At 43.4% G+C, this 25173-nt stretch overlaps 1 protein-coding gene across 8 annotated transcripts in view; it reads left to right on the top strand.

The window, feature by feature from the left end:
* The window catches only part of CACNA1C (calcium voltage-gated channel subunit alpha1 C), a 451825-nt gene that overhangs the window by 391259 nt on the left and 35393 nt on the right, over positions 1-25173 (top strand). For 4 of the 8 annotated variants that reach the window (XM_074540180.1, XM_074540173.1, XM_074540176.1 and 1 more), the window contains exons 31-32: positions 5360-5443; positions 6111-6194. In XM_074540180.1, the coding sequence (XP_074396281.1) occupies positions 5360-5443; positions 6111-6194 (168 nt within the window). The remainder of the gene's footprint in view (positions 1-5359; positions 5444-6110; positions 6195-25173) is intronic. The other 4 variants (XM_074540179.1, XM_074540177.1, XM_074540178.1 and 1 more) reach the window with 2 other exon arrangements.

Below are 25173 nucleotides of genomic sequence, written 5' to 3'. Positions count from 1 at the left end.
CTCCTCTTTTCTTTGCCTGTCTGTAGAAAGATTTGAAGGAGTAGAAAGGAGCCTTGTTTAATTCCCTGCAGCAGTGACTCATTACAGTGACTGGTAGGTGAACTGCAGGGACTCTGTCTCAGAATTAATCCATCAGTGGATGAGAGTTGATAGATAGTATGCAAATAGATGCTGTTTTCCTGCAGCCTGTCAGGAACTCCAAGCAGCTGCATCCTCCACTTGATTCCTTCTCTATTAACATTCTGCTAATTTCCCTGATTGCTGTTATGGCTAAATGGTATCTCAGCACAACAGAATTTGCATCTGACACACATCTCTGGTCCGTGTCAGGAGCTATTGTAGCTTTGTAAGATTGTCCAGGACACACATGAATCCCCCAAATCTGCTGTGAGAGCACGTGCCAAGAGCTGTGGAACTGTGTAAATGTCCTTTGACTCAATCCTGTCCCTTTTGCAAAAGTACTTTCATGGAAAGCCTCTTTTAATGAAGTCTGAGAACTGACTCTCACAGCTCTAAAAAGCCTGCAGCATTTTCGAAAACGAGTCCTTGTATTAACTAAATATCAGCCAGACTAGCAGTTCATCTCATTTTACAAATCCCCAGCAAAGTCTGCTTTGCCCTTTACAATCAGCAGGAAATTTTCACTAAGAAATCCCACTGAGTATCAGGGTATCAGCCCCTTTCTCTCCTTCCTATGTACTCTCTTCAGCTGATTTACACTTGATGCTTGCTTTTGTTGTTTTAGCATGCAGGATTATTTCAGAGAAGTAGTAGCAAGGTCATCCTGCAGTTTGCCCTCTTTTTAAGCTGTGCAGTTATCTCTGTGTCTCAGTTTCTCCTCCTTGATGCTTCATTCCTGTATTCATAAATACAAACATGCATGCATGTCCTTCCCTTTTGTCCTTCTGCAGCATCACCTTTCACTGGGGACCATCCCACCTACATTCAGATCCCACCCAGTGAACAGCCTTGACACTGCTGTGCTCTTCATCTTTAGAGACTTTTTTCTCAGAATGGTTTGTTAAATTTTGCCAGCCACCTCAGAAAAGGCAGAAATAAAAACTTGTGATTAAGCAGATAAAAACTGCATGTAAACTAACACAAAGTGACCCTACAGGTCCCACAGGGCTTGATGCTCAAAAACCCAGCCAGTATCCCAACTCAGCACCCTTTCCCTGAGGACTTCCATGCTTCAGTGGGGATACACAGCACTCCAGCTGTCACATATTCTTGTCATGGGCTCCAGGTGACTCTGAGCTTCAGATAGACCCCCTTGGGCAATTTTCCCTCTTGTTATTTTTGAGGCTTCTTAGATGTCCTATTTAGGATCTCTTATTCAGAAGAAGTAGAAGAAATGGTGTCCAGAGATGTCAATGCCTCCATTAGGACCTAAATAAAACCTAGTTTCTTTAACAGCTAATCTCAGCAACTAGGAAACCTAAAAATGATTGGCATGCTCATTTTGAAATGTCTGCTCCTCTCACACAAATGAGATTCCATTCCAGTCAGCTACTGCATATTTAGGCTCAGCCTTTCATGAATTTATTGATCATGTGGTGATACACTACCATTTGCTACCTTTGGGGGGGAAAAAAATGGGAAAAAAATGTGCTCTACTGGTGGGGCTATTTCATGCTTCCTGAATACTCAATCCAATCCTCCTGGTCTCTCTCTGTCCTCTTTTCTCCCCAAAAGCTTGGATGGATCTCCAAAGTCATCCCACAAGAGAGGGTGACTGCCATTCCCCAGTAAAACCCTGAGGATGCCATTATGTGGCATGCAATAATAGCTAAATCAGGGTCAAGCCTCTCCCTTTATGGGTAAAATATGGTATTACACTCTAAATTCCTGTACTGCAAAAACAAACAGTGCCATCAATTCATTTCCAGTCAGACCTCCACCCTCTTGGGAAAAGTATGCAGAACTTTCTGGTGGGAAAAAATATTTTGGAAATACAACCTCTTTATTAGAGTGAAAGCTCCTCCCTCATTCAGTTCATCTTTCATGAGCCACGCTGGTACACTCCAGTGGGGAATGTGGCTTGAAGAGGTGCTTTGAGGTCACAAGAGGCAAGTCCTGGAGGGGTTTAGCTCACTCTCATTGCACACTCATAACTGGTGACCAGGCAATGAGGTGTGATCCAAAGCAAAGTCCCAGGGGCCATTTGTAGGTAAATGTCTCCAGGGAGGGTGGGTGGCTTTTCAGAGGAGGATTCCATCACCTTGCACCCCAATGAAGCGTCTGTGCTCTCTGTTTCCTTGAGCTCTCTTCCTGTGAATATCTTCCTGTTTTTCACCCTTCTGTTTGAAACACAGAGGGAGCAGGTGAGGAGGAAAGGAAGGTTTTAAAACGCATGTGTTTCATTAATCCAACACTGGCATTTTGGTTGTGGGGTTGAGTAAAACTTCATTCATACCCATGGTTCCTCTCTATCACTCATGTGAGAGACACAGGAGGAAGAGAAGAGCTCTCTGTGGTCACCTTACAGCCACACAATAACAGACTGGGATAATGCTCTTCCTGGGATCCCGGAGCAGACCAGCCATGACTTTCAAGCAAGGATCTTGCTGCTGAGACTCAGTAGAGCATCCCAGGAGAAAGAACTTGCAGTGTAAATTTGGAGCAACACTGTTGAAGTCAGCAGAGTGGCTTCAGATACACTGTGATGTCTCAGAGGTCCAAAGCTGCTATTTTTGATGGCAATGAAAAAGGGACCTTTCCTTTCCAGGCCTCAATCCCTCCTGAGATGTGCCAGCTCTGTCAGTGCAGTGTCATTGTTTCCAGTGAGGTTGTATTACTCCTACTGGGAGCAATAAATCACTGAGTGGCTTTGGTGGTCATCTGAGGACAGGGTTTGATGCTACTTTGTCACCTGGGTTACATATCAACAGCAAATGCTGTTTTACCAGAGCAATGATTATTGGGCTCTATGTAAGAAGCTGCTCAGAAAAAAGAAATTGTAAATTTGTTTACACCAAAAACATTCTTTGCAGTGTGATGCCAATCATAGTAAAAATACCAAATGTCTGTCACTAGAGATTTGAAAATCATTAAAAGTCATCATCTAAACAACACATTTTGGATCTTTACCCTTGCAGCTGCCCAAAATCAAACTCTTGAGTTTTTTGGAAGTGATTTCGATTCCTGCTGAAATTCTTACTAATTCCTAAACTGTGCAATTTGAGAGGAAATAGAAGAGAACCATGCTGTTGAACACTCGTATTCATTTGGCATGTGGGCAGTGCCATTGCCTTCTGCAGGACTATGCCCATGGACAGGGGCAGGAGGATTGGGTCTGTTGTCTTCTACTCTGCTTTGATCCTGCAAGTGCACTGTCTGCCAAGGTCGCATCCGGCTGCAAAGGCACTCTGTGTAACTCTGTATGAGCTGTGTCTATCCTTTATTTATTCAAAATGCGTTTGCCTCTACAATTTAATCTGCTGTTCTCTCCCTCCCCTTCCTCTTGGTGAAGTCTAATTACAGTTTTATTCCAGGTCCATCTGGTTGTTAATGATGCTGGACATCACCGCTGAATCCATTCTAATATTTGTTGTGTATTTCTAGGCTGGACGCTGAATAATAATATTCTCTGAATTTGCTTTTGCTCCTGTTTGCTTCCTCCCTGTTGTAGCTAATTGTGTAGTAATGTGTAGCCATGGGATGGTTGCCCCTTTGAGTGTAGGTCTGCTAAGAGAGTTGCCTATTTCAGGCTGCAGAATGAAGGTGTTTTATTCTGGTTTTGAGGAGAAGATTTTAAAGTCCCTCTACCAGCTCCCTTCACTGGCTCTGGCATGGAACCAGCTGGGCAGTGGCTTTTTCTGCTTCGTATTTTCATTTTTTTTTCCTGCCCAAAGAGTAATGTTGTTCATAAATGTGAGTCTCAAAGTCTCATGGAGGCAGTGTTCCAGCAGATAGAAAGACACTTTTTGCCAGTGCCTGCTCCCCGTGATGGTTGAACCCACAGTAATCTGAGGTTCCCAAGCCTGACTTTGTACAGTGCCAGTACTGGGATAATTTTTTTTTTTTCTTTCTTGTCTTTAATTATTTTTTTTTCTTTTCTCCTTTTTGCTTTCTGCAACGCTGCCTGGGAACACAGGCTCACACTTTACCCATGACCTGACTCTTGGACTAAGAATAGCAATCACAGTGCAGCTCGGGTTCAGTCTCACAGGAGACAAGCTGCAGCTGGGAACCAGGGAGGTCAGGTTAGCCCATGCTCACTAAACCAAACACATGAAAGGAGCATGGAGGATTTTGTATGTTTGCCTCCTTTGAAGGCTGCAGAACAAGGGCAGGAGATTGGCACAGGTGCTCAGTGAGCCAGGATGAATTTTCTTTGCTTGTGACATTGACTTGTAGAGGAAGTTTACGTAGAGGTTCCTCTCCTAGGCTGAAGAGAACCTTCTCCAAAAGGGTCCTGTGTCCTTGCAGCCTATCCACCAAAAAATTATGCAGGATAAGGCAGTAAGCAGTGCTGATTTCCTGAGCTCTGCTCAGGACAGTGAGATGTTTGGGGCAGCCCCTGATGTGACCAGCCATCGTTTGTCCTGGACAGCCAAGGTGACGGTGCTGCTGTGGCACTGTCCTTAGCAGGAGTGAGCAGCAGGTCTGACTCTGAGCAATGCTAAAGACAACTTTGCTCCTGTTCTTCCCCTTCCTGCTGGGACAAGCCAGGCTACATTCACAGCTCCATTCTGTGGTGCAGGCGTGCTTTCAGAGTGACAGAGATACCAGTGCTGCTCTGTATCATTGAGACAGGACCTAGAGCATTACTGAAAGAAACTGTAATGACTGAAATAATACTGAGTGGAGCTGGGTAAAGACAGAGGTGAGGTTTAGTTAGCACAGCCCCAGCTTGACTGTGCCCTCTCCTCCATGGCACAGCAGCCAGCTATTCCCTGTGCTAGCACAGAGATGGAACATGGACTGGGGGATTGATAGTGACAGTGGGGAGCCATTTTTTGAAGAAACCACATTACACTATTCCTGTACTCTCCCCACTAAGTCAAATGGGAATGGTGCTGCATTGCCAGGAATGGAGGTGTCTGGAGGAACTGGTCCTGCAAGCCCCATTCCTGCCAGCAGCTATGCTCAAAATGATCTGTGTGACTTCCCTTCATCCCCTGTCTCAGAGCTGGAGGGGAGGGGTGGCTTCTCTGGAATCCCGTGAGCTGGAGAGGGGCTGCTCACACGAGGCAGGAAACCCAGGCCTAGGCTACAGCTTGAGACACAGCAAGTAGACTTAAGAGGAAAACCCCTTGAGGTGTCAGGGCAGAAATTCTAATGGTAATTTTGAACTGTTTTTGTCTGTCTAACATTCCTTTTTAATCCCCATCCTGCCTGCCCCTTCCTTATGTAGGGTTACTTTAGTGATCCTTGGAATGTTTTTGACTTCCTCATCGTAATTGGCAGCATTATAGACGTCATTCTCAGTGAAACTAATGTGAGTATTACTCTACCCTCCCCAGGATACCACCACCTCCTCCTCCTCTGCTGTTCCTTCTCTCTTTCTCTCTTTTTTTCTCTCTCTTTTTGTTTTCTGGTTTTTTTCCCTCTAGTCATGCTTTTATTGAACTTGCCGTCGTCCTTCTCCTTCTCCCAGGGAAAAAAAAAGGAGGGGGGGAAATGCCTCCTTCTTTTTCACTTGTCATAGCTGGCCCCAAGGCTGTGACTGGTGAAAGCGCACAGAGTTTGGGGTGTGTGTGCTTTTTTTCCCTCCAAAAGGTAGACATGCTTGAGTGTAACTTTCTGACTAACCAGGCTTTTGTTGATACCCTCCATCATGTGAAACGTTACAGAGGTTTGAGCAACCAATACTGTAGAGTGGTAAGAGACTATTTAATATGCCCACATAACCTCTTTCTTTTCTTATTTTTTTCCTCTTCTCTCCCTCTTTCATGCTTTTGTTTTGTTTTTATTTTCATTTTATTTTTTTTACTTTTTTTACTTTTTTTCCCCTCTTTTCTCCCTTTCCCTCTTTCTCTCCCTCCTCTCTCTCTCTCATTCTTTCTTCCTCCTCCTTCTTTCCTCTCTCTTTCTCTCATTCTTTCTTCCTCTCCTTCTTTCCTCTTTCTCTCTCTCTCTCTCCTTGGCTTCTCTGCCACATGCAGCACTATTTCTGTGATGCATGGAATACATTTGACGCCTTGATTGTTGTGGGTAGCATTGTTGATATAGCAATCACCGAGGTGAACGTAAGTAGCTGGCGTCTGTCCATGATCGTGCCTGCTCTAACATTCGTCTTTCCCGGGTTCTTTTATTTTTTTCCCTCTTCCTCCTTTCTTTTTTTTTTTTTCAGATTTTTTTTTTTTTTGTTTCAAAGCTCTTTTTTCTTTCATTTTCTTTTTTTTTTTTTTTTTTGCATTTTATTTGGTTTGGTTTTCTTTTGTTTTAATTTTTTTTTTTTTTGGAACGACTTAAAGGACTTTTTGACTGTTGCATCATTTTCTTCCCTCCATAATCCGCCTGGCATGAATTAAACTGTATAGCAGGAAAAGTGATGGGAAACGTGGAGTGTAAGTGGAAAAGCTCTTTGTGCCATGGGAAGCTGCTCGAACAGGACTTTGGTCTGCCCAGTGTTATGCTGTGCTTCCCATGGCAGCTCAGTACTCTCCACCCCACAGAGAGATAAAGGTCAGTTCTTTCGAGGTGGAACTGAGGGAACCAAAACAGGAATCCTTCCTGTGCCTCCTCATCAGGCTTCCTCCAAAAGAAATAAAGACCAAATTGTCTCTGTTTAGAGGAATCTGCTCCTAATGTTCTGTTTCAAATGTGAATATAATAACAAACAAAGGTAGATGACATAAAAATAAAGTAGAAATCCTAAAGGAAAACAAAGCACCAGAGTTCCAACCCTTTTTTTTTTGTTTGCAACCCGATTTGCTCCATCTCTCAAATTGCACCAGCCCAATTGGCACTGATTGGCCCCACTCATGCCCATATCAGCAGACAGGTGAAGGACTGGGTGAGCCACGGAGACTGAAATGAGCATCTGGTGTGCAGGAAATAAATCACACCAGGCAATCCTTTTCCTATATCTCTTTTTTGGAGGTAGATGGATATAGAATTATAGGATAAATAGACAAAGGACAGGCAGGAAACACACAGATTTCCAAAAGAGAGGCTGTGATGGAGTTATGAGCATGGACAAAATTACACTGAAAAATGCAGCTTATAAAGGCCAGGAAAATAGAAAAATTGAAAGAAAATTGCTGTAAATATCTTAAAGAACAGCAAATCACTCATGAATTTTTAAAATTATGTGGCTCTTGAATAAACATTCCATCTTGGAATTGTGCGCTGTAAAGGCAACCAATTGCAAGCAGAGAAGTGACAGCATAGTTTTCACTCATTGCTGTGTTTAGAGAAAAATAATCAGGCAGCATTTTGAAAAATAAAAGTGCCTCACTTGGAACTTTCCAAACAAAATATTTTCATATCTTAGTTCTAGCTTAATTTCTTTTCAACTTTTTTCTTTTTTTCCTTTTATTCTATAATTCCAAAACAAGAATATTTATTCAAGCTGTAACATTTTGATTTTGAATGAATAATTTTTTTTAACTAGTTTATTTTCCTTGTCTTGTGAAAGAATGGAAAATAGTTTTTAACTAGAAAGGAAATTTTATTTTGCATCTCTTAAATGTCCTGATTTCTGGACACAAGAAGTTGCTTACAACATTTCCCACAGAATGTTGTAAACAATTTTGGTTACCCTTTTACTAGGTAGATATCAGTATTAGTCTGACTTTGTAGAGGGATATTACAATGAGGCTGAAGTTGTTAATTTTTAAAAGTGAGATTAAAACCTTTTCTCTGCCATACTTGTCACAAGCAAACTAAGTAGGGAGCCTGGCAATAGCCTTCAGATTGTGGAAAAGTTCAATTCGCATCCTTAGAGGGAGAACTGTGTATGGCACTGTAGGGAATAAGCACAGTTAACTGGAAATGAATCATATTAAACATCAATAAGACTTCCCTGACTGATATATTTGAATCCATACAAAAATCTTCTAAGCAGAAAGGAAGGAAATCCTTTTGTTTTGGTATATAAATAGTCAGAAATCCTAGACTGCAGGAAAATCCAACGGGTCCTTTTGAAGAAATTCAGATTCATCTCCTCATTAGCTGCCATTGTCTGAGAGGAAGAGAGTCACAGCCAGGTGACCTCTTGCTGTTAGTGGTGAGGGATGCTCCCCTCCCAGGCGCCCTGGACACATCTGTGACAGGGAAATAAATTGCTATTTGGAGGTGCCCACTGGTGACTGGTGAGTGTCTAGCTTTGTTAGGTTTGTCTAGACACCTGGCTCCCAGACATCAAATTTAAGCAGTATAAATCACATTCATCCTCAGCATCTTGCTGAGACAGACATGCTGCTGATGCTTGTTGTGATCTTCAGTCTCCAGGGCTGTCCGTGCTGCTGTGCTTAATTGCCAGCCACAAGGCTCTGTCTCAATTCAAGTTCACGTCAGGCAAGGCCCAGAATCCAGTTTTCAGTTACAGAAGCCTACAAAAAATGAGGGCATGCCTCTGTCCAAACAACCTGCAGCTGTCTCAGGTGAGGAGGCAGCAGGGTTGGCCCTGACTCTTTTAGTAAGGGCTGTGAAGAGCATTGTGTGATGGTCCCTCTGTTTCCTCTAAAGAATCCTTTCCTTCTATACAGTTTTACAGATCTCTGCACACATCTTTTTGTTACCTGGCATGTTTAAATCTTCTCTTTTTTATCTAGGCAACTCCTTTGCTACTAGTTTCTAATGTTTGTTACTAAAAACTTGCACAACCTTTTGATGCGCTGATAAATAAGCGGCAGCTGTGGATTGAGTTTGTTCTGAAATGTTCTGAAATCCCTTTGCACTTATAACCCTTATTGAATAAGAGAATGTTTTGTATGTTGGTTTGTCCTGTCAGATTCCCTCCCTGCTAGCAGCACTTGATATGTTACAGCTGTAGAAAATGGGCTTTGGAAGTAGCAGCCCATCTTGGACGGCCAGTTGTCATCTTGCCAAGCAGTGTGGGGCAGTTTATCAGACACACTTCTCCCCTCTCCTCGGGGGCTCGTTGCTTCCTTGCTGTCTGTGGGCTTGAGCAAGCCCTGCCCTGTGTTTCTGTACACTGTCTTGTCTTGTTCCAAGAGACCTGGGGTCTGAAAAGGACAGAAACCATAAACCCTAAAATGCCAACCAGCTCCACTGATAGGAGATGTTTAGATTGGTCAGGTGCAGGTAAAATATTTCTGCTGAACTCCTTAGAAGATGAAAAGTGCTTGTGGATCTTGGAAGGTGCTGCTCATGGAATGAAGGGTCAGTTCTCATTGTGGTCAGTTAGAAGGGAAGATGGACACTCCTGGCACAGGTCAGTTTGACCTGCAGTCTTTGGCATAAGCCTGAAATGTGTGAGGTTCAGCACACATTTGCACTCAGGGGAAGCAAAGCCAACAGGCACAGAGCTGTAGTTGAGAGGAGAGCCCTGACTGACTGACAGCCTCCACAGTGTGTGTGTAGTTATGTGCTTGCTCTTGTTTGTGCAGTTCCCCATGTTCTGGTTTGTCTTTCATTTTTTATTTTGACGTATGTTTTTGTTTCTTGAAAAAGGAATTTCCCAGACCAAAACCTTCCTTAAGATATATGTGAGTGTGCATGGGTGGGTGTTTGTGTGTGCACTCCATTACTGGTGCTCCATGTCCCTAAGTGTGTTTGGATGCCTGTATGGGCTACAAATCCCCACAGGAGAATGTCCAGACATAAATCCATGTGTGGGGGGAAAAGGAGTGTGAATGCAAGCACAAGAATTTCACGTGTATTTGGTGTTGGTGGATTCAGGGGTTGCTGTGTGTGTAACTGAGCCCGTGTGACTGTCTCACTGTGAGAGTTGGTAATGGATGAGTGTGCCTGGGAGTTCCCTGAATGCAGGAATGCTCCCCTGCATGCCCGTGGGTGAGTGTGCACCTGCATGCCCAGCTCAGCACTTCATTAGCATGGCTGTGCATTCCAAAAGAGTGGGAAGCCATGGGGTTGCAGGGTAGGCCGCACCCTGAGCATTTCTGAGTCCTTCAGGGAGCCTTCACATAAAACACGTCCATGGTGGGGGTTATGTCAAGCAAAAAGCTCAATCATGTTAAGCAGTAAGTCCATCTTGCTTCCTGCATCCTGGGAACATCTCCCAAGCCCCCCCAAGGAGCTCCACAGACACCCAGAGGCATCTGACACAACTGAGGAAGTGCAGAGGGCACAAAGAAGGTCAGAATCTGGTGGGTTTAAAAACTTCAGGGTGGCACAGTTTCTCCCACATTCACCTTTAAATTGCATCACTCTGAAGCTGCATTTTCAGAGCTTTCCTCTCAGTGACTGCTGTACAACTAACTTTCTAGCCACAAAATTAGGATCTTTTTAAAATTTTTTCCCCAAAAATTTTTTTAAAATATTCATTTTTGGGGCACTCTTATGCCACTTCTTAAGTAACTAAAGAGGGAGGAAATTACTTTTAAATCTTTTGTTAAAAAAAAGAACTTCCAAGGCAGAGACCACCTCTACCATGTTGTCAGCTGTCACCAAGACAAAGAATGGGTTTTTAGGAGTAAGAAGAAAAATGGTATAATGTATGAGGCCTGGGATGTAGGGCCTGTGGGTTATAATCCTTGGACTTTTATTAGATCCCTGTACCTCAGTCTTCCCAACAGTGGAGACAGCTATTATTCCTTATGTTAAAAAAGTATTGTTATTTGAGTTTGCAAAACCCCTTTAGAAGAAAATGTTGAGGTGGTAAAAATTATTACTCTCTATTATAATTGGAAATAAATCTGATAGGAGTTGAACAAAACCCAGCAGGTCGGGACTGTATCATCCCAGAAGTAGCTCCAAGCACAGAGCAGCACTTCCTTCCTTCCCACGTCAGCAGACACAGCCTGGAGTTGAGTGCTGTAAAGGTGACTAACAGCCTGCTGTCCCTTCCTCCTCCAGGCTAAGAAAGTTTCTCATTATTGTTTGTTGCTCTGTATCAAATGGAAAAATCAAGTTCCATTTCTGCTGTGCCACAGTGCCCAAAGTAATGAAAGAAACACAGACCCTGAATCATTGGGAAAGGTGTTCATGTGACCTCCTTCTCTTGGTCAGAGAGGAAAGCTGACTTTGCCTTGGTCCACAGGGTCCTTTTTCCTTCACCCTTCCCCCTGCCAGTGTCAGACCAAAGGGACTGCATGGCTCAGTCCTCATTTGCCACCAAAGCAAGGCTCATATCAGTGCCCATGGAGCTGGAGGAGCCTCTGGGGGTTGCTCATGGCCTGTGAGAGCTCCAGGGGCACGTCCAGGTGGGAGCACCTGTGTCTCCAGAGCAGCACAGTGACAGAGGGGGTGTTGAGTGTTTGATTCCATCTGTCTGTCTGGAAAGGCTGTCAGGGAGGGAGGGTTTGTGCCTATCTGTGGGCCTGCCTCTGAGGGCTTCTGCTGGTGCCTCTGAGCACGTCTGCATGTGCAGGTGCCTCTGTGTTTGTCAGCTGTGCTTGGGGTGCATGAGGATGACTGAGAAAACCATCTGGAGTGGTGGCCACCCTGCCTGCTCATTCAGTGCCACAGCTGCACAGTGTCTGAGTGTGTCTGTGAACCCTGCAGGAGGCTCAGGGGAGGAGGAGTTACCCACCACAGGTACCCACACAAGGCCATGCAGCAGATGTGATGAGCCAGGGGGTGAGCGTGGTTACAAGATGAGAACTGTCAGGGAGAGGGAACTGGTGACTTGAGAGTTTTTGTGAAATAATGGAATATTTCTGTGCATAAAATGCACTCCTGTTGCAGCAGCACACATTTCCCTAAGAGTGAACATTGCAAGTGGTTTGAGATGGAAATGGTGGGGTTTTAATGGGAGAGATGACAGGAGGGCAGTGCAGTGTTGTGTGTGGACATCTGGGAGACAAAGGACTTGGGTGCCTCAGGAAGTAGCCCCCCTGTGAAGAAGGTTAAGAAAACACAAACCCCACCTTGGTGTATTACTTCCCTAAAAATGTTGGTCAGATCTGTTTTGCCCCAGCCTTATGGGTAATGGTTTGATGTTTGTCCTTCAGGTGTTCAGGAGAGCTGAGTACTTTATACCTTGCACTTCTGGAAAGTTTTCCAAATTCTGTTAAGAAGTCAGCAGAGCGTTGCAGCTTGACTTAATCCTGAGTACTGGTGCAGCAAGGCCAGAGAAATACCAAAGCATTGAGCTCCCAAGACTTGGAGACTTGTGCAGTGATTTCTCATTTAGCCTATTTTATTTCTGATGTTTAAACCAGGCGCATGAGGCCTTTTTTTACAATCATCTTGCTTTTGGTGTCAAGAGGCTTCATATTATTTGCCACGAGCTCCTGCTCCCATTCTTTAGAATATCTGAAAGCCTGTACCTAAATCTCCCTTTCACCCTCTCCTGCACTCCTCCCTTTTAACCCACACCCTGCCTCTCTTCCTTCTCTCCCTCACTTTCCTCTCCCCTTCTCCAGCCACACTAAACCCCCTGAGTTCATTTTCACTCCCAACCAATGTGTCTGAAGGCAGAGAACCAGGGCTGAGGCCCTGCAGTCCTCGTCCAGGCGGCGCCGCCTGCGCCAGGACTGCAGCGCGGCCCTGCCGCCCTCGTGGGCACACACCCCTCCCTCCAAGGGAGCAAGGATCGCGGGAAGGACGACTTGCACCCAGCCTGCACCTCACTTGGGACTGCCATTCATCTCTGTCGCTGTGCTGTCTGTCTGTCTGTCTTTCTCTGCCTGTCTGGTTCTCTCGGCTTCCACGCCCTTTGCTGCTCAGATTTTGGCCGTCGTCTGCCGCCACCAAATCTTTGTGGTTCCCACAACTCACAAGCTCGTTTAACCAAACCTTCTGAAAGAGGCAGAAAACATCTCCCCTCACTCTCCTTTCTCCCCCTCTCAAATGCCATCTGGGTAGCAGAGGCCTCCAAATTATGTAGCAAAGGGCTGGAGAAGCACAGTGGCTTCTTTTGCCATCCTGTGTTGTCACTCCCTTACCGCCGCCATCCCAGAAGTGTCCACAGTCCTGAGCTCTCCCTGTGTGCGTGTATATGTATGTGTATATGACTTGTTTTCTTTTGGGAAAAACTGCTGCTAAAATTGATTGGGGGGGAGGGTGGATTGAGTTTGCCTTTTTTTTCTCTCTTTTTTGTTTTAATCTGGTGGTGTTTTTATCACTGGAATAATTCAGGTAACACACCACGGTGGCCCCAGCTGTAGGAAACCATGTTGAAGCATGGTTGTGAGCTGTAGCAGTGGCAAGTGATTTATTTTGCGTTTGAAGAACATCAGGAGAGCTGCCCTGGACTCTTCCACAGATTAGGCTTAGATCAATTTGAATTTGATCACTTCCCATGCTTAATCAACAATTTTAGTGCATGTTTTTCACCCTGTATTGGTGAGAAAGAAGTATGGTATGACTATCTAACCACAACCATGTTTGAACAGGGTTATTTTTTATTTATTTATGTATATACTTGTCATAATAATGGGGCCTCTTTTTTTTATTTTAATCTCTTTTCTTTAAAATGTTGGTATTTTGAGTGCATTTCCAGAGTTCATAATGTGATTTGCTCTTTAAAAGAGGTGATTTTGGTAACTGCACAACTTTTTCTGAATGGAAATCTGTATGAAATATGGACAATCAGAAATAAGTATGTATTTTCTGCAAAAGAAGGGGATAGTAAATGCAAATTACTCCTTCTTCAGTTTACCTGAGTGTTTGAGCTGTTGCTAGCAGTGCTAGCTCCATAAGAAGAAGGCAGGTAGTTCCCACTTTGAAAGACTCTTCATACCACCCAATTTTAAGGATGTACCTCAATATTGTGATTTCCACAAAATTGTTATACTTGGCTTCTGACATTATTCCAGGCCCATGGAAAAATCAGAATGTATTTTAATGCAGGGAAAACTTAAGAGTAGCATAAAAATAAATTTGCCTTGCTGGAAAAATTTAACCACACACATTCTCATTAATTAAAATAGGAGAAACCAAAGATAAAGAATCCAGGAGAACAAATTTTTAGAAGCTAAATGTGAAAGCAGCAAAAAGAAAGTTAGACAGCCCTATGACTGTAAGATCTGATGCATAAACCTGTCTGGAGTCCTTCTGAGTGAAAATGGTTTAAATGGTGGCCCACAGCATCTCACTGGCTGCCCTAAGGAGTGAATTGTGCTTTTAATTAGAGCAGGCTTGCACATACTCAAAACCTTGCTGGGTTTGAAGGCCTTTAGAGCAGAAGTCCTCTTTTCTTATTGGACTGCAAATTATTGCTATAATAATAGTAAAAGCTAATAGTTGGAACACAAAGAACCACAGACCTTGCCCTGTGTTGGTTCAATAGTAAAAATAAGTATATGACAGCTACATTTCAGGACAAAGAGCTCTTTTAAAAGCCTATGTGCAGGTTTTCTGACCAGTATTTAATTTTACTTGTCATTTTTCTATCACAATACTTTGAAGAAAAAACCCACTACAATATTCTGGCATCAACATCTGTGATATATTACAGTTATATTTCATTTTCCTCTTAATTCCAATGTGTTTTTCCACAAAGCTAGTTAAAACACTCAAATTAAAAAGAGCTACCCTAAGCTGATTATTTTTTTCCATTGGCTTGCTAGCCAGGATAAATCATTCCTTTTGCCTAGCAGAAGTTTCTTTTAACTTTCCCTGAACTCTGATAGAAATTGTATCTTTATATGAATCCACAGGAAAATCTCTTGACTTTTTTCTTGACTCTTGATTCCTTAGATCATCTCTAAATATATTAATGTTAATTAACGATCTCTAAGCACTCTAAGTTAGATGGTCAAAAAGGTGCTTGGGTGAGTTCAAATCCAGCTGGTTCTGCCATCTTAGGCATTTCCCTGAAGCAGTGAAAGATGTTTCTGGCATTTAATTTTCTTTTTTCTCAGACCTACCTTGCTGAGAATGCCCAAGGAATTTTCCAGTGTCGCTGTTCTCCATACACAGGCTGCAGTAACAGAGAGGGCACAAACCCCTGCATTTCACTTGCTCAGTTGTGCTGCAAAAGCTCCTGCTCTTCATGCAAATCACAAGAGCTTTTAGAATTGGTGCTACAAGACCTCACTGTGTGCACCATCTTGTACATATTTCGAGAAATTCTAACTCATCCCAGGCTGCACTGCCAGTTGCAATGAAAGCAGTGGAGGTGATGGAAGAAGATAGACACACACAAGCATTTTTTACTTGTTTTCCTCTTTAACTTGCTCTTCTCCCCCATCTTCTTTTCCCCAGTGATTTTGTCCCAATTTTGCTGAACTCTTGGGCAGCAGACATTTGCAGCAAGGCAGTAGGAAGTCCCCCTCTATCTTATCTAGCATTAGATTTTCCTCTCTGTCCTCAGCCAGATCCCATCAGTCCAGGGGAAGAGCTGCTCCCCTTTTGTGTGAGGCACTGGGCAGCCTTTCAGCATGGTGATGGTACCAGTCTGCAAACCCAAATGTACAGACCTCCCATCAAATGCACATCCAGTTGTGGGGGCTTTGCTGCTCACCCAGATTTGTAATCAAAGGTAAACACATATAAATTAATTCTACCCTTTCCAATATAGTCAATATAGCACTCTCATTTAGCTCTTGCTTTGCTTCCTCTACATTCTCATGCACCAGCCAGGCAAACACAAGAGGGGTGGTTCTTTTATTATTTCTTCATAGACATCTGGTTTGTAAATGGCTGTGCTCTTACCTTCATTCCCTGATCTATTCTTTGAGGAGACTGTCTGGCACAAGATGCCAACAAAACCACTTCTGCTTCATATATCACCCTGGGAATCTGCTAAATGGGACCTATTCCCTGCTGCAGCCAGATGACCAAGCTGTGGGGACTGGAATCAGTTCATGGTCAGCTGATTGATGGCCAAAGAATGTGACTTGGCTCTAATTGCTGTTGCAGAGTAATGGGACATCCCAGCTGGTGGCACCCCAGTTGTTCTGTCCAGCTCCACTTTGAAGCTCTGAGACACCAGCCAGCAGTGCTGCCTGCTGGGCCTTGTCTGAGGGGCTGGGAGAAAATCTTCATCCAAAGCCAGACATCATTATATAAGATGAACAGACATGAAGGCAAAGAGGCCTCAGCTGTAAAGAAACATTTGTTAATAGAAAAACATCAAAATAAATTGATGTTTAGAGACAGGGAAGTTGAGATTCAACTGTTTGACCATACTTGAACACAGTAAATCACACAGAATAAGCATTACATATCATTTAAACAGTCCCTATCCTTGTTTGGTTTTTTTACCAAAGAATTCATCAAATCAATAATTATTCTTGGAAAGATGTGTAGTAGAAGAAAATGTTGCTAAGTAGCTTTGTAAGATCTATTCCCAGTCTCCATATGACCACTTCTAATGTTTTCTGATAATGCCTGTGATTGGCATTTCAAATCCCAGAATGACACATACAGACTTCATTGTATCCCATAATATCATACAGAAATCCAATGAGTCTGTAGGCTGTTTTTTTTTCCTAGGAAATATTCTGCATCAACATTAAATAACTTTCTAATTTAAAAGGCAATGAAAAGACACAGACTGGGAATTAAACACTAGCTGCTGCAAATCTCAGGTGAAAATGGTCCATAACAATCTCTCTGTTTGGGCTGCTGGTATCCCTGGATATCCTCCCTTGAGCGAAGATTAATTATACAAAACTGACAGGGGCTGATAGTTCACCTACAGTCATCCAGAGCCTCTTGCAACCCATAAACCTATTGCTTTGAAACCGAGGTGGATTGGGTTTTCTCCTGCTTCCACCTGCATGTGCAGTTCCTTTAAGCACCTTCACCAAAGCACAAGATGGCTCATCCATCTTCACACTTTCCCAGAGCCTCTGGGCTTCCCAAAGGATGGGTCCTGGCAACAGTGCATGTGGAATCTCTCATCTGGTGCCTACCTGCCTCCCTCCCCAGGAAAACCTGCCCCAGTGTCTCCCTGGCTCCAGCAGCCCCCAGAGTTGTACTGAGGAGTGGGGATTTTACTGCAGACCACAGGGCTCCTTCCAACCTTGGCACCCCCAGTGTAATCAGGACTTTTTTTTGTGGTACTGCACAGGAAGTACCACAAAGAAGTTTCTGAGGTTTCCTTCTGGACTCATGTGCTCCTGGAACCCTACAAATTCCAAAGGTCTCCCTCCTCCTTTCAGCCTGAGGCTGACCAGGGAAACCCCAGAAACACCAATGCACCAAGAGCACCAAGTTTCACTCTGTTCTTCATTTTTCCTTCTTCCTTGTCCTTTTCCCACACCATGAAATGCCATCAGCTAATTCAGAAATAATTAACAAATATCTGCAGAAATGCTCAAACATCCAGTGCAGAGAAGACAAACACAGCCATGGCAGCAGAAGGACATGCCTCTGGGAGTTTGTTTAATTCCTCATCAATCACCAAAATCCTCATAAATCACCAGTCTACAGGGAAGAAGAAGCCTGTAGATGCCACTCACCCTCTCAGCACCAATGGAGCATTGCAAGGTGTTGGACACAAAGTGGCTCGGGAAGTTCATCTCAGAGACAAGCTCTGTTGCCATTCTCATTTCCAAGGCAGGCTGTAGGATGCCACAAGAAATGGAAAAATCAGTTCTTACACAGTGCACAACAAAGTCATTTGGACTGTCATGGATGTTTTGAACAGTCTTTTTCTTCTGTTTTATTTTGACAACAAAATTGGTGTCATGGTCTTAGTAGACCAGAACCTGAGCAGGCCAAGTGTGTCAGAGAACATCTCCCAGTTTGCAGCCCTCCACAACAGCTGTGCTTTCACAACACTGCTGCAGATAAGAAGTCAAGATGATGGATTTATTTGGGTGTTTTGGATGGGACAGCCTGGATTTGAAAATATCTGTTACTTGGAATGAAAACCAGATACAGGCCATGCTCCTTTTGGAAAACCTGTCCCACAGGTTTCTCTCCCTCTTCCCTCCCAGACAATGGAAAAAAAAAAAAAGGGAAGAGAGCAATGAACAATATAATTCAGAACATAAATCTCTCTAAAGAAGTGGAGGAAAAGAAGACTGCCTTTTCCAGCACAGTGATAAATACACTGCTGAGTTTGATGTTTAAAAGCCATGTTAACTTTGCCTCAGGAAATGCAGTGAAGCACATTGGACTGCTCAGGAACAGAAATGAGGACACAGTTGGCATGGATGGAAATAGAAGTGAGGAAAGCTGGAAAGCTGAACTCTCATCTTGCTCTCTCTCCTCCTTGCTCAGTGGCCTGTTCTGCTCCCAAGGTCATCCCCTCAGGCTGCTCTGGGCTGGGACACCCTGATCATCTCCTTTGGGAGCCATTGCCCTGTGAATCAAGAACTGGTCAGATGAAAAGCCAAGTTTAATGAAAAAAAGTTCATCACACATGGCTGCTGGCAGAGGCATTCAAATCAGCAAAACCTCTCTTCTCTTACTCAAACAGAAGATCCTCAGAGTCTGTCCACCTGTAAAACAAAAAGCCCTGCACACATGTAGCCTTTGAACATTTATTTTCATGGTTCAATTCATCTTCAGCACCTTCTCATCCAGATGTTCTAGGGCTTCTTCTGGCTGCCTGTCCCACAGAACTCAAATGATGAAGCACAGGCCAGCTGCACCTGCCTCTCTGAGTCAGACCAGTGGCTGTACCTGAAGATGAGCATTACATCTCTGATAGTGGTTAGTATCTGCTGCTTTCTCAGGAGCCACCCAGACTTGATTACCCTAAGACTTGATTTCCCAAAGCTAATGAGAAGGATTATTAAAACATCCTGAAAATTAAAAATAATTTGCATATATATACTTTACCAATTGTTCTGCTTTTCTGAAAGTCATGGGGAAAAAATAGAGCTTTTAGCTGTATGAAAAAGCAGTCCTTTCATTACTTGTCCTCTAATTGTCAATCTAGGTTAATCTGCATAACCAAATAAAAGCAATTGACTTTCCTTATATTTACCTTAAGCACTTGGAGCCATAAGACTTCTGTCTGACAATTTTTGGATATATATATATATATAAATAATTAATTTATAAGCTATTCAAATTTGTATGATTTGCATATTAGAAGCTAATTAGTAAAGCAAGCTCCAGAATTTCAAAATCTTAGAATCCATAGGAAATGAAGGGGAAAAAACTGATAGCTGCAGGACTCATTTGCTCAAGAAGTTACCTTGCCCTTATTAACTGTATTCAAAACAGGCTTTTGTTGCACAGGGATATGGTAATGCTTCCCCTGAGGTCTGAGATCATGTGGAATCAGTGAAGTATAAATGCACATATATTGCATTTGGATGAGCTGACTCTTGGTGTCTCTTGGCCCCCATGAGTTAATGCAGGCAGAAATGTAATGGCAAACCCCATTGCAGATGTTGCATTTTCCCCAATTGCCCTCCTTGCAACAAATGAAATTTTAACTCCCTGCTGCAGGAGAGCTCAGTCTCCTCTGCAGAGCTGCCTATCAGCATTTTATATTGCACTGGAACACCCTCAGAGCTTTTCCCAGGGAAATCCACAAGGTGTTCACTATTTGCCCCGGTAAAGGCAGCATCACGTCCCTCAATTCCCAGTTTTCCTGTAAGATGGTGCCCTTTTCTAATAGGCATTAAATCATAAAAAAAACCCTCCAGTGCTTCACCGAGATTACAGCTATAGAGAGGCTCGATTTTTTTGTTTCCAAAAGCCCCCTGTAACATTTTTCTCTGTTTTAAAATAGAAGGAAAATTTAAAGTTGAAAAACTTTCAGTAAAAGATCATTTTTATTGAAATAATCAAGATTCAAGACATATGCTTAAGTAAAGTAAAAGCAGTTTAATCTGGCATTGATTTTTTTTCTCAGTTATATATGATTTATAATGGAAATGTAAACCAAATTAAAATGTGTGAGGACAAAATGTGAGATTTCAACCTTACATTTCTGAAATGCCTGTTTCAGAATTGGCATGTGTCTACAGAACATTTGACTTTCAGCATCAGCAATCTTCTAACAGAAAATATTTTTGCAGGGGGAAAAAAAATTGAATTTTGGCTAGTTTTATTCAAAATGTTCCCAGAAATTTTCAAAGAGCTCCTTACTTAAAGGAAGATGGCACAGTTTGAGAAGCTTTTCTGATTTGTTCTTGGGGAGATTTTTGCAGGGGAGATTTTTTGGGGGTTTTTTGTTTGTTTGTTTGTTTTTTCCCTGCTAATAATTTGATTTCACTGTAAGGTTGTGGGAATTTACAATTATGCCATCTGCAATCCAGTAGTATTCCCTGTCAGAGAAGTACCAGATACATTTCTGCCTGGCCTCATAATAACCTCAGAGGCTTTTGGTGGCTGGTGGGTTATCTCCAGGGCTCTTGTGATTAAAGCCTCAGACAGCAGTGGCAGACAGATGGCTCTGGAAGGGGCTGTGGTAACTCCCCAGTGCCATGGCAGAATATTACCTGCCAGCAGTCAGGTTGATTTGAAGCCCTGACTTTTTCCAGCTCTCCACAAAGACTTGTGCAGCTCAGCTTCCTGAGGTCACTTGAGATTTTTGACACTACAAATACAGGAGGATGTCTAGTGACTTCTTTTACCATGTCTCTATGGCACAGATAACTTCTAAAACTCTTTTTTTTCCCCAATACTTTGGTAAATTCTTATTCTTCTTGAAACTCACAACCTTGGAGATCCCATCTCAGTGTTAGCACATGGGAAGGAAACATCTCCAGAAGAGCAGTGGGGTTTCTCATTGCCAAATGTGTGCTTTTAATTCCCCTTCCACATCTTACCTATGGCTTTAATGAGTTAATTTCCTCAAAACATCTCTTGCCACACTTCATCTTGTGTCCAAAGTCACAGATGCAGCATGACTGAAGTAGAACTCTTGGAGGAGACCTAAAGACCTTGATCTAAAAAAGGCCAATATCCTACAAATGTAAAGGAACTACACAACACTTCAGCCTGCTCAGGAAGCTCTGCAGAGCAGGTTCTCAGAGGAACCTTTCCTGCAGTGAGGAGAAAAAAGCAAGAAGTGAATATGTGTCACCCCTTCCTCATGGGACAAAACTGACAGACAAATATCAAGTTTCTAACAGACAGGGCATCTTCGTGGGTAACTATTCGTTCTCCAAATTCAACATCAAGGAAATATCTTAGTAGACATCCATCACCAGCAACCAGCTGCTCTCAGTGGGCTTCTAGAAGCTTCATCCATGAGCCACAGTTTCCTCAGTGGAGAAAGGCCATTACAGATTGCTAGTCACAAAAGGCAGCATAAGCATCTGACCACTCATTCTCCTGAGAAATATGGAGCTACTCTGTCATATTGTGGTGCCAGCATCTCAAACACACATTTCCTCTCATCTCTTCCAGCCTATCAGGCATAACCGGGAGGCTGCAGCTGTACCTCTGCATTGACTGAGACAACTCCAGTGAAGCAATTATAACACTGTGCATTCAGCTGCCCAAATGCTCTCCACAACACAAAGGTTGAATTATCTCTTGCAAAAAAGAGATTCCTCCCTATGAAAGGAAGTGTTGGTAGAAAGTAAAAAGCTATCAGCAAGGAAGTTCTGCTCCTCAAACATCAGGGAAAAGATCAGTTTGGACTTCCTAGCAAAGGGTAGATCCACTTCAAGGGAGTTGAACTCATCTTCAGTGTGTCCTGTGGTGTAAAAGAATTGCTGCCATCAGCAATGGGAATGCTGCCTGCCTGTCCTGTCATCAACAGCTCCTGAACAGCTACTGACACTTACCCAGCAGAGGAGGAGCCTCCATGGTTATATGGATTAAACACATACTGTACAGACCTAATGAAGCTCCCTTTCAGGCATTTCCAGGGGCTGCTTCTCTGCAGAGCCATTACAGTTGTCAGCAAACCAGCCAAAAGGAGCTCAAACCTCCCAAATGGTCCTCTGTCTCCAGTGTTCCACAAGAATGAGGTGGGATTAATATCTCTTCTCTGGAATTTCCTACTGAATCTTTCATTTGAATCTGCCTACTGACATACTTTCTTGTTTTCTTCTAAATCTTTATCCATAAAATATTCTAAGCCATGGCTATTTCAGGGAACTTTGATAGTACTGTGAATATACAAAGCCTTTTTGATCATATTTTTGCTGCTGTCTTTACAGGTCTGAAAACCCCATCATCCCTTTTCAGAATGGATTGCATTACAGCATAAATATCCCACTATATTTACTCTGTTACATATTGCTCTTGAAAGATTGAGACTGGTTCTCCTGGAGTGCAAATTTTATCCTCTCCTAGCTTCCAAAGCACAACCCATTAAAAACTTTTTCAGACACCAGGTTTGATTTGTGAGACATCATGGAGGTTCAACAGGACCTGGAGGGTTTGTGTTCCTCACAAGCAGTTCCCAGTAAACCTCACTGTCCCCAACCCAGGCAGAGCAGGATTACCAGGAACACAGCTCCCTTATCCAGGGCTGTGGCCTCTGAGATTTTAAGAATCTCTCCACTGAATAAAGCTGGCTTCTTTCCCAGAGACTTCCTTACCTAGGATCCTGACTTCATGATGGGCACAAGCTTTGACTTCCTCTTTTGTGCCCGTAGGGGCTCTAAGAATGCTCACAGGTTTGCAGCAATTTATCTGCCTAAAAAGCTGGTTTTCTAGTACACTCTGAATATGAATGAGATGTATGCAGGCAACAATATTCTGAAAAGGTTTTCAGACACGTTGCAGGGATCACTCAGTCTTTATCCTACTGAATTTTACTTGGGCTTCTAGAACCTTCTCTTCTCTTTCTTGGACTCTTCTGCTTCTTAACATCTCCGTTGCCTTTTTTAAATATAGTGGCATAAAAAGAAAGAAAAAAATTACCCAAACAGTTCTCATTGCACTCATCCCCCTGAGTGTCTTTACACAGGTGCATCCTGCCTCAGATATTTCTTTTCCCACTCAGCCTGCAGGTTCCCTTCTGTATCACTCTAAATATGACCTTGTACTTGTGATTTATCCTTCAGATCCCTTTTCTCTGTGAGAGAAACTGCTCAGAACATCACCTCTGACTGATGTCCCTGCTGTGGCCCTTTCCCATTCAGTATGTTCATGCTACTCATGCCCCAAAGGAGAAGGGCAGGACAGAAGTCTTGTCTTGAAGTTCCTCTGCAGGTTAAATCCCTTGCAGCAGCAGGGAACACAGCCAAGAGCGCTTTCTGCTCAGTGGTGTAGCTTCTCCAAAAGCTCTTCCAAGAGACGTCAAACAGATGAGGGTTTGTTTTTCCACATTGTTCTGAGATTTGTAGAAATGAAATCCTGTCCACTTCAGATGGGCAATAGACACTGGCTTTAATTACAAGTACTTGTCGCCATGGCTCCATCCCTGGGAACTGATGTGACCACTGCATTCTCAGGTGGCAGTTGCCTGTCCTTGTCCTAAAATTTGCATGCCACATCACTGGCAAGGCTGAAGATTCTTGGATAATCTAGCAGTAGCTCTCTCAGCTTTAGGGCTTGGAATGGCCACACTGGAAAGTTCCAGTAATGGATTCTCAGATTCCTGTGCTCAGGTCCATGGGGTACCCCTTTGGCACAGCTGGTAGGATTTGTCTCCTTTCTGAAACCTTTGGGGATACCCAAAAATGTATTCAAGAACCCAAAGCTGGCGGTTGATTTCCCCCTCATGAACTCACACAAGCACAGCAGGAACCTCAGCCCACAGTGCCACAGTTTGTACAAATCCCACCTGCCAGCATCAGCAGAACCTTCCCTGTGCTGCTTTTGAGCCTCTACCACAGGCAGTGATATAATTTGGTACATTTTGGCCACATCTTAAAACACAGCCCAGTTAGCTCAGGGAATAGAAGAAGAAATGACAGTGAAAGCACAATATCCCACAGCACCTCAAGAGGCTTCTTCAGCCTGTCAGTCACAGATGCACAAACACCCTCAGCCAGGAAGGAGGGAAAATCCAGAAAAATTTCAGTTATTATGAAGGACATAAGAGACATTTGTACCTTCTACCAGGAATGCAGCAAGCAGCAGAATAAGGGTCCTTCCACTGTGAGAAAAGGTGATTTGCAGAACTAGAAAGAGGAAGGGGGATGGGACTTTGCTGGAAAGATGTTTGCCTAGCAACACAAAATCAAAATCTATGCCTGACCTGTAAGAAATGTCTCTATGGGCACTGCTGTTTCATTTGGTATTCAAGCCAACTTTTGCCTGTATGTGATCTGAAAACACAAGAGCAAACATGTGAAAGAGGATGAAAGCAATGAAAGCTGACACTACCAAACCAATGAATTAACCCAAATTATTAAATGAGCTGGTGTACCTTGGGTTTTTAATTGTTCTTATCTGCCCATACCACCAAAATAGGCTGTGCATCCAAATTACAGGGGTTTTTTTAGGTAATACAATGCCAGTTTGATTACTGGAGCATCCTTGGAGAGCAGGGGCATGCTGCAGGAGACCTCCATGGTACTAGAGGGGAATTCTGACACTGGCAGAAATACATCAATTCCCACTTTGCTAAAGTAGCAGACAGGTTTGGCATATGGTAGAGGTTAGGCCTAAAGGATTATGTTGCTATTGAACTGAAGGACTCCTAATAAAGACAGTTTCATTTAATTTACAATTCTGCTTCTTACACCTAAGGATACTTGCAGCCTTGGGTATATTTTAGAATTGCTGTCAGTATTGGAAATGGCCCCAGAGGTTAATCAAGGAATATCAGGCAGAGTGTCTGCAGCAATTTGACTCTTCCAGGCGTGACCAGGGCTGGGCTCAGCCCAGCCTGGCCTCTAAAAATACATCCCCTGAGTGCCTAGGGCTTTGCTGTGAGGTGGGTAAAGGCAGAGTGAGCTAATTAGCTGCACCAACCCACATTCACAGCTGGTGCTGGGTGTTGCAGGGCTGCCGAGAGCCAGTTAGACTCTCCCAAGCCAGAACTGTGTGGAAGGGAATGGGGATATACAAACAGACAGTGTTGCTTTAGCCCTGGGATGTTATGGGTTTGCAAATCTGATGGATGCACTGGAAGCTGGCTGGTCCCTGTGCAGACATGGCCTGGATCTGAGCTGGAGAGCCAAATCAGCCCCTCTATTGAACTCATTTTACCAGTACAGTACCTCCACTGCCAGGGTGTCCAGCACTCAGGAGACACTGGGTGTGACTCACGTGTGCTGGTAGTGGAGAGAGCTTATATCAAATTCAGAGGCAGTTGTACCCACTTCTGCCATGGCCAGCCTTGATCCTGGGCATCCTAGGGAA

The sequence above is a fragment of the Zonotrichia albicollis genome, chromosome 4, assembly GCF_047830755.1.
Source record: "Zonotrichia albicollis isolate bZonAlb1 chromosome 4, bZonAlb1.hap1, whole genome shotgun sequence".
In the NCBI taxonomy this organism is placed as follows: Eukaryota; Metazoa; Chordata; class Aves; order Passeriformes; family Passerellidae; genus Zonotrichia; species Zonotrichia albicollis.
This window is presented reverse-complemented; position numbering and strand designations above follow the sequence as displayed.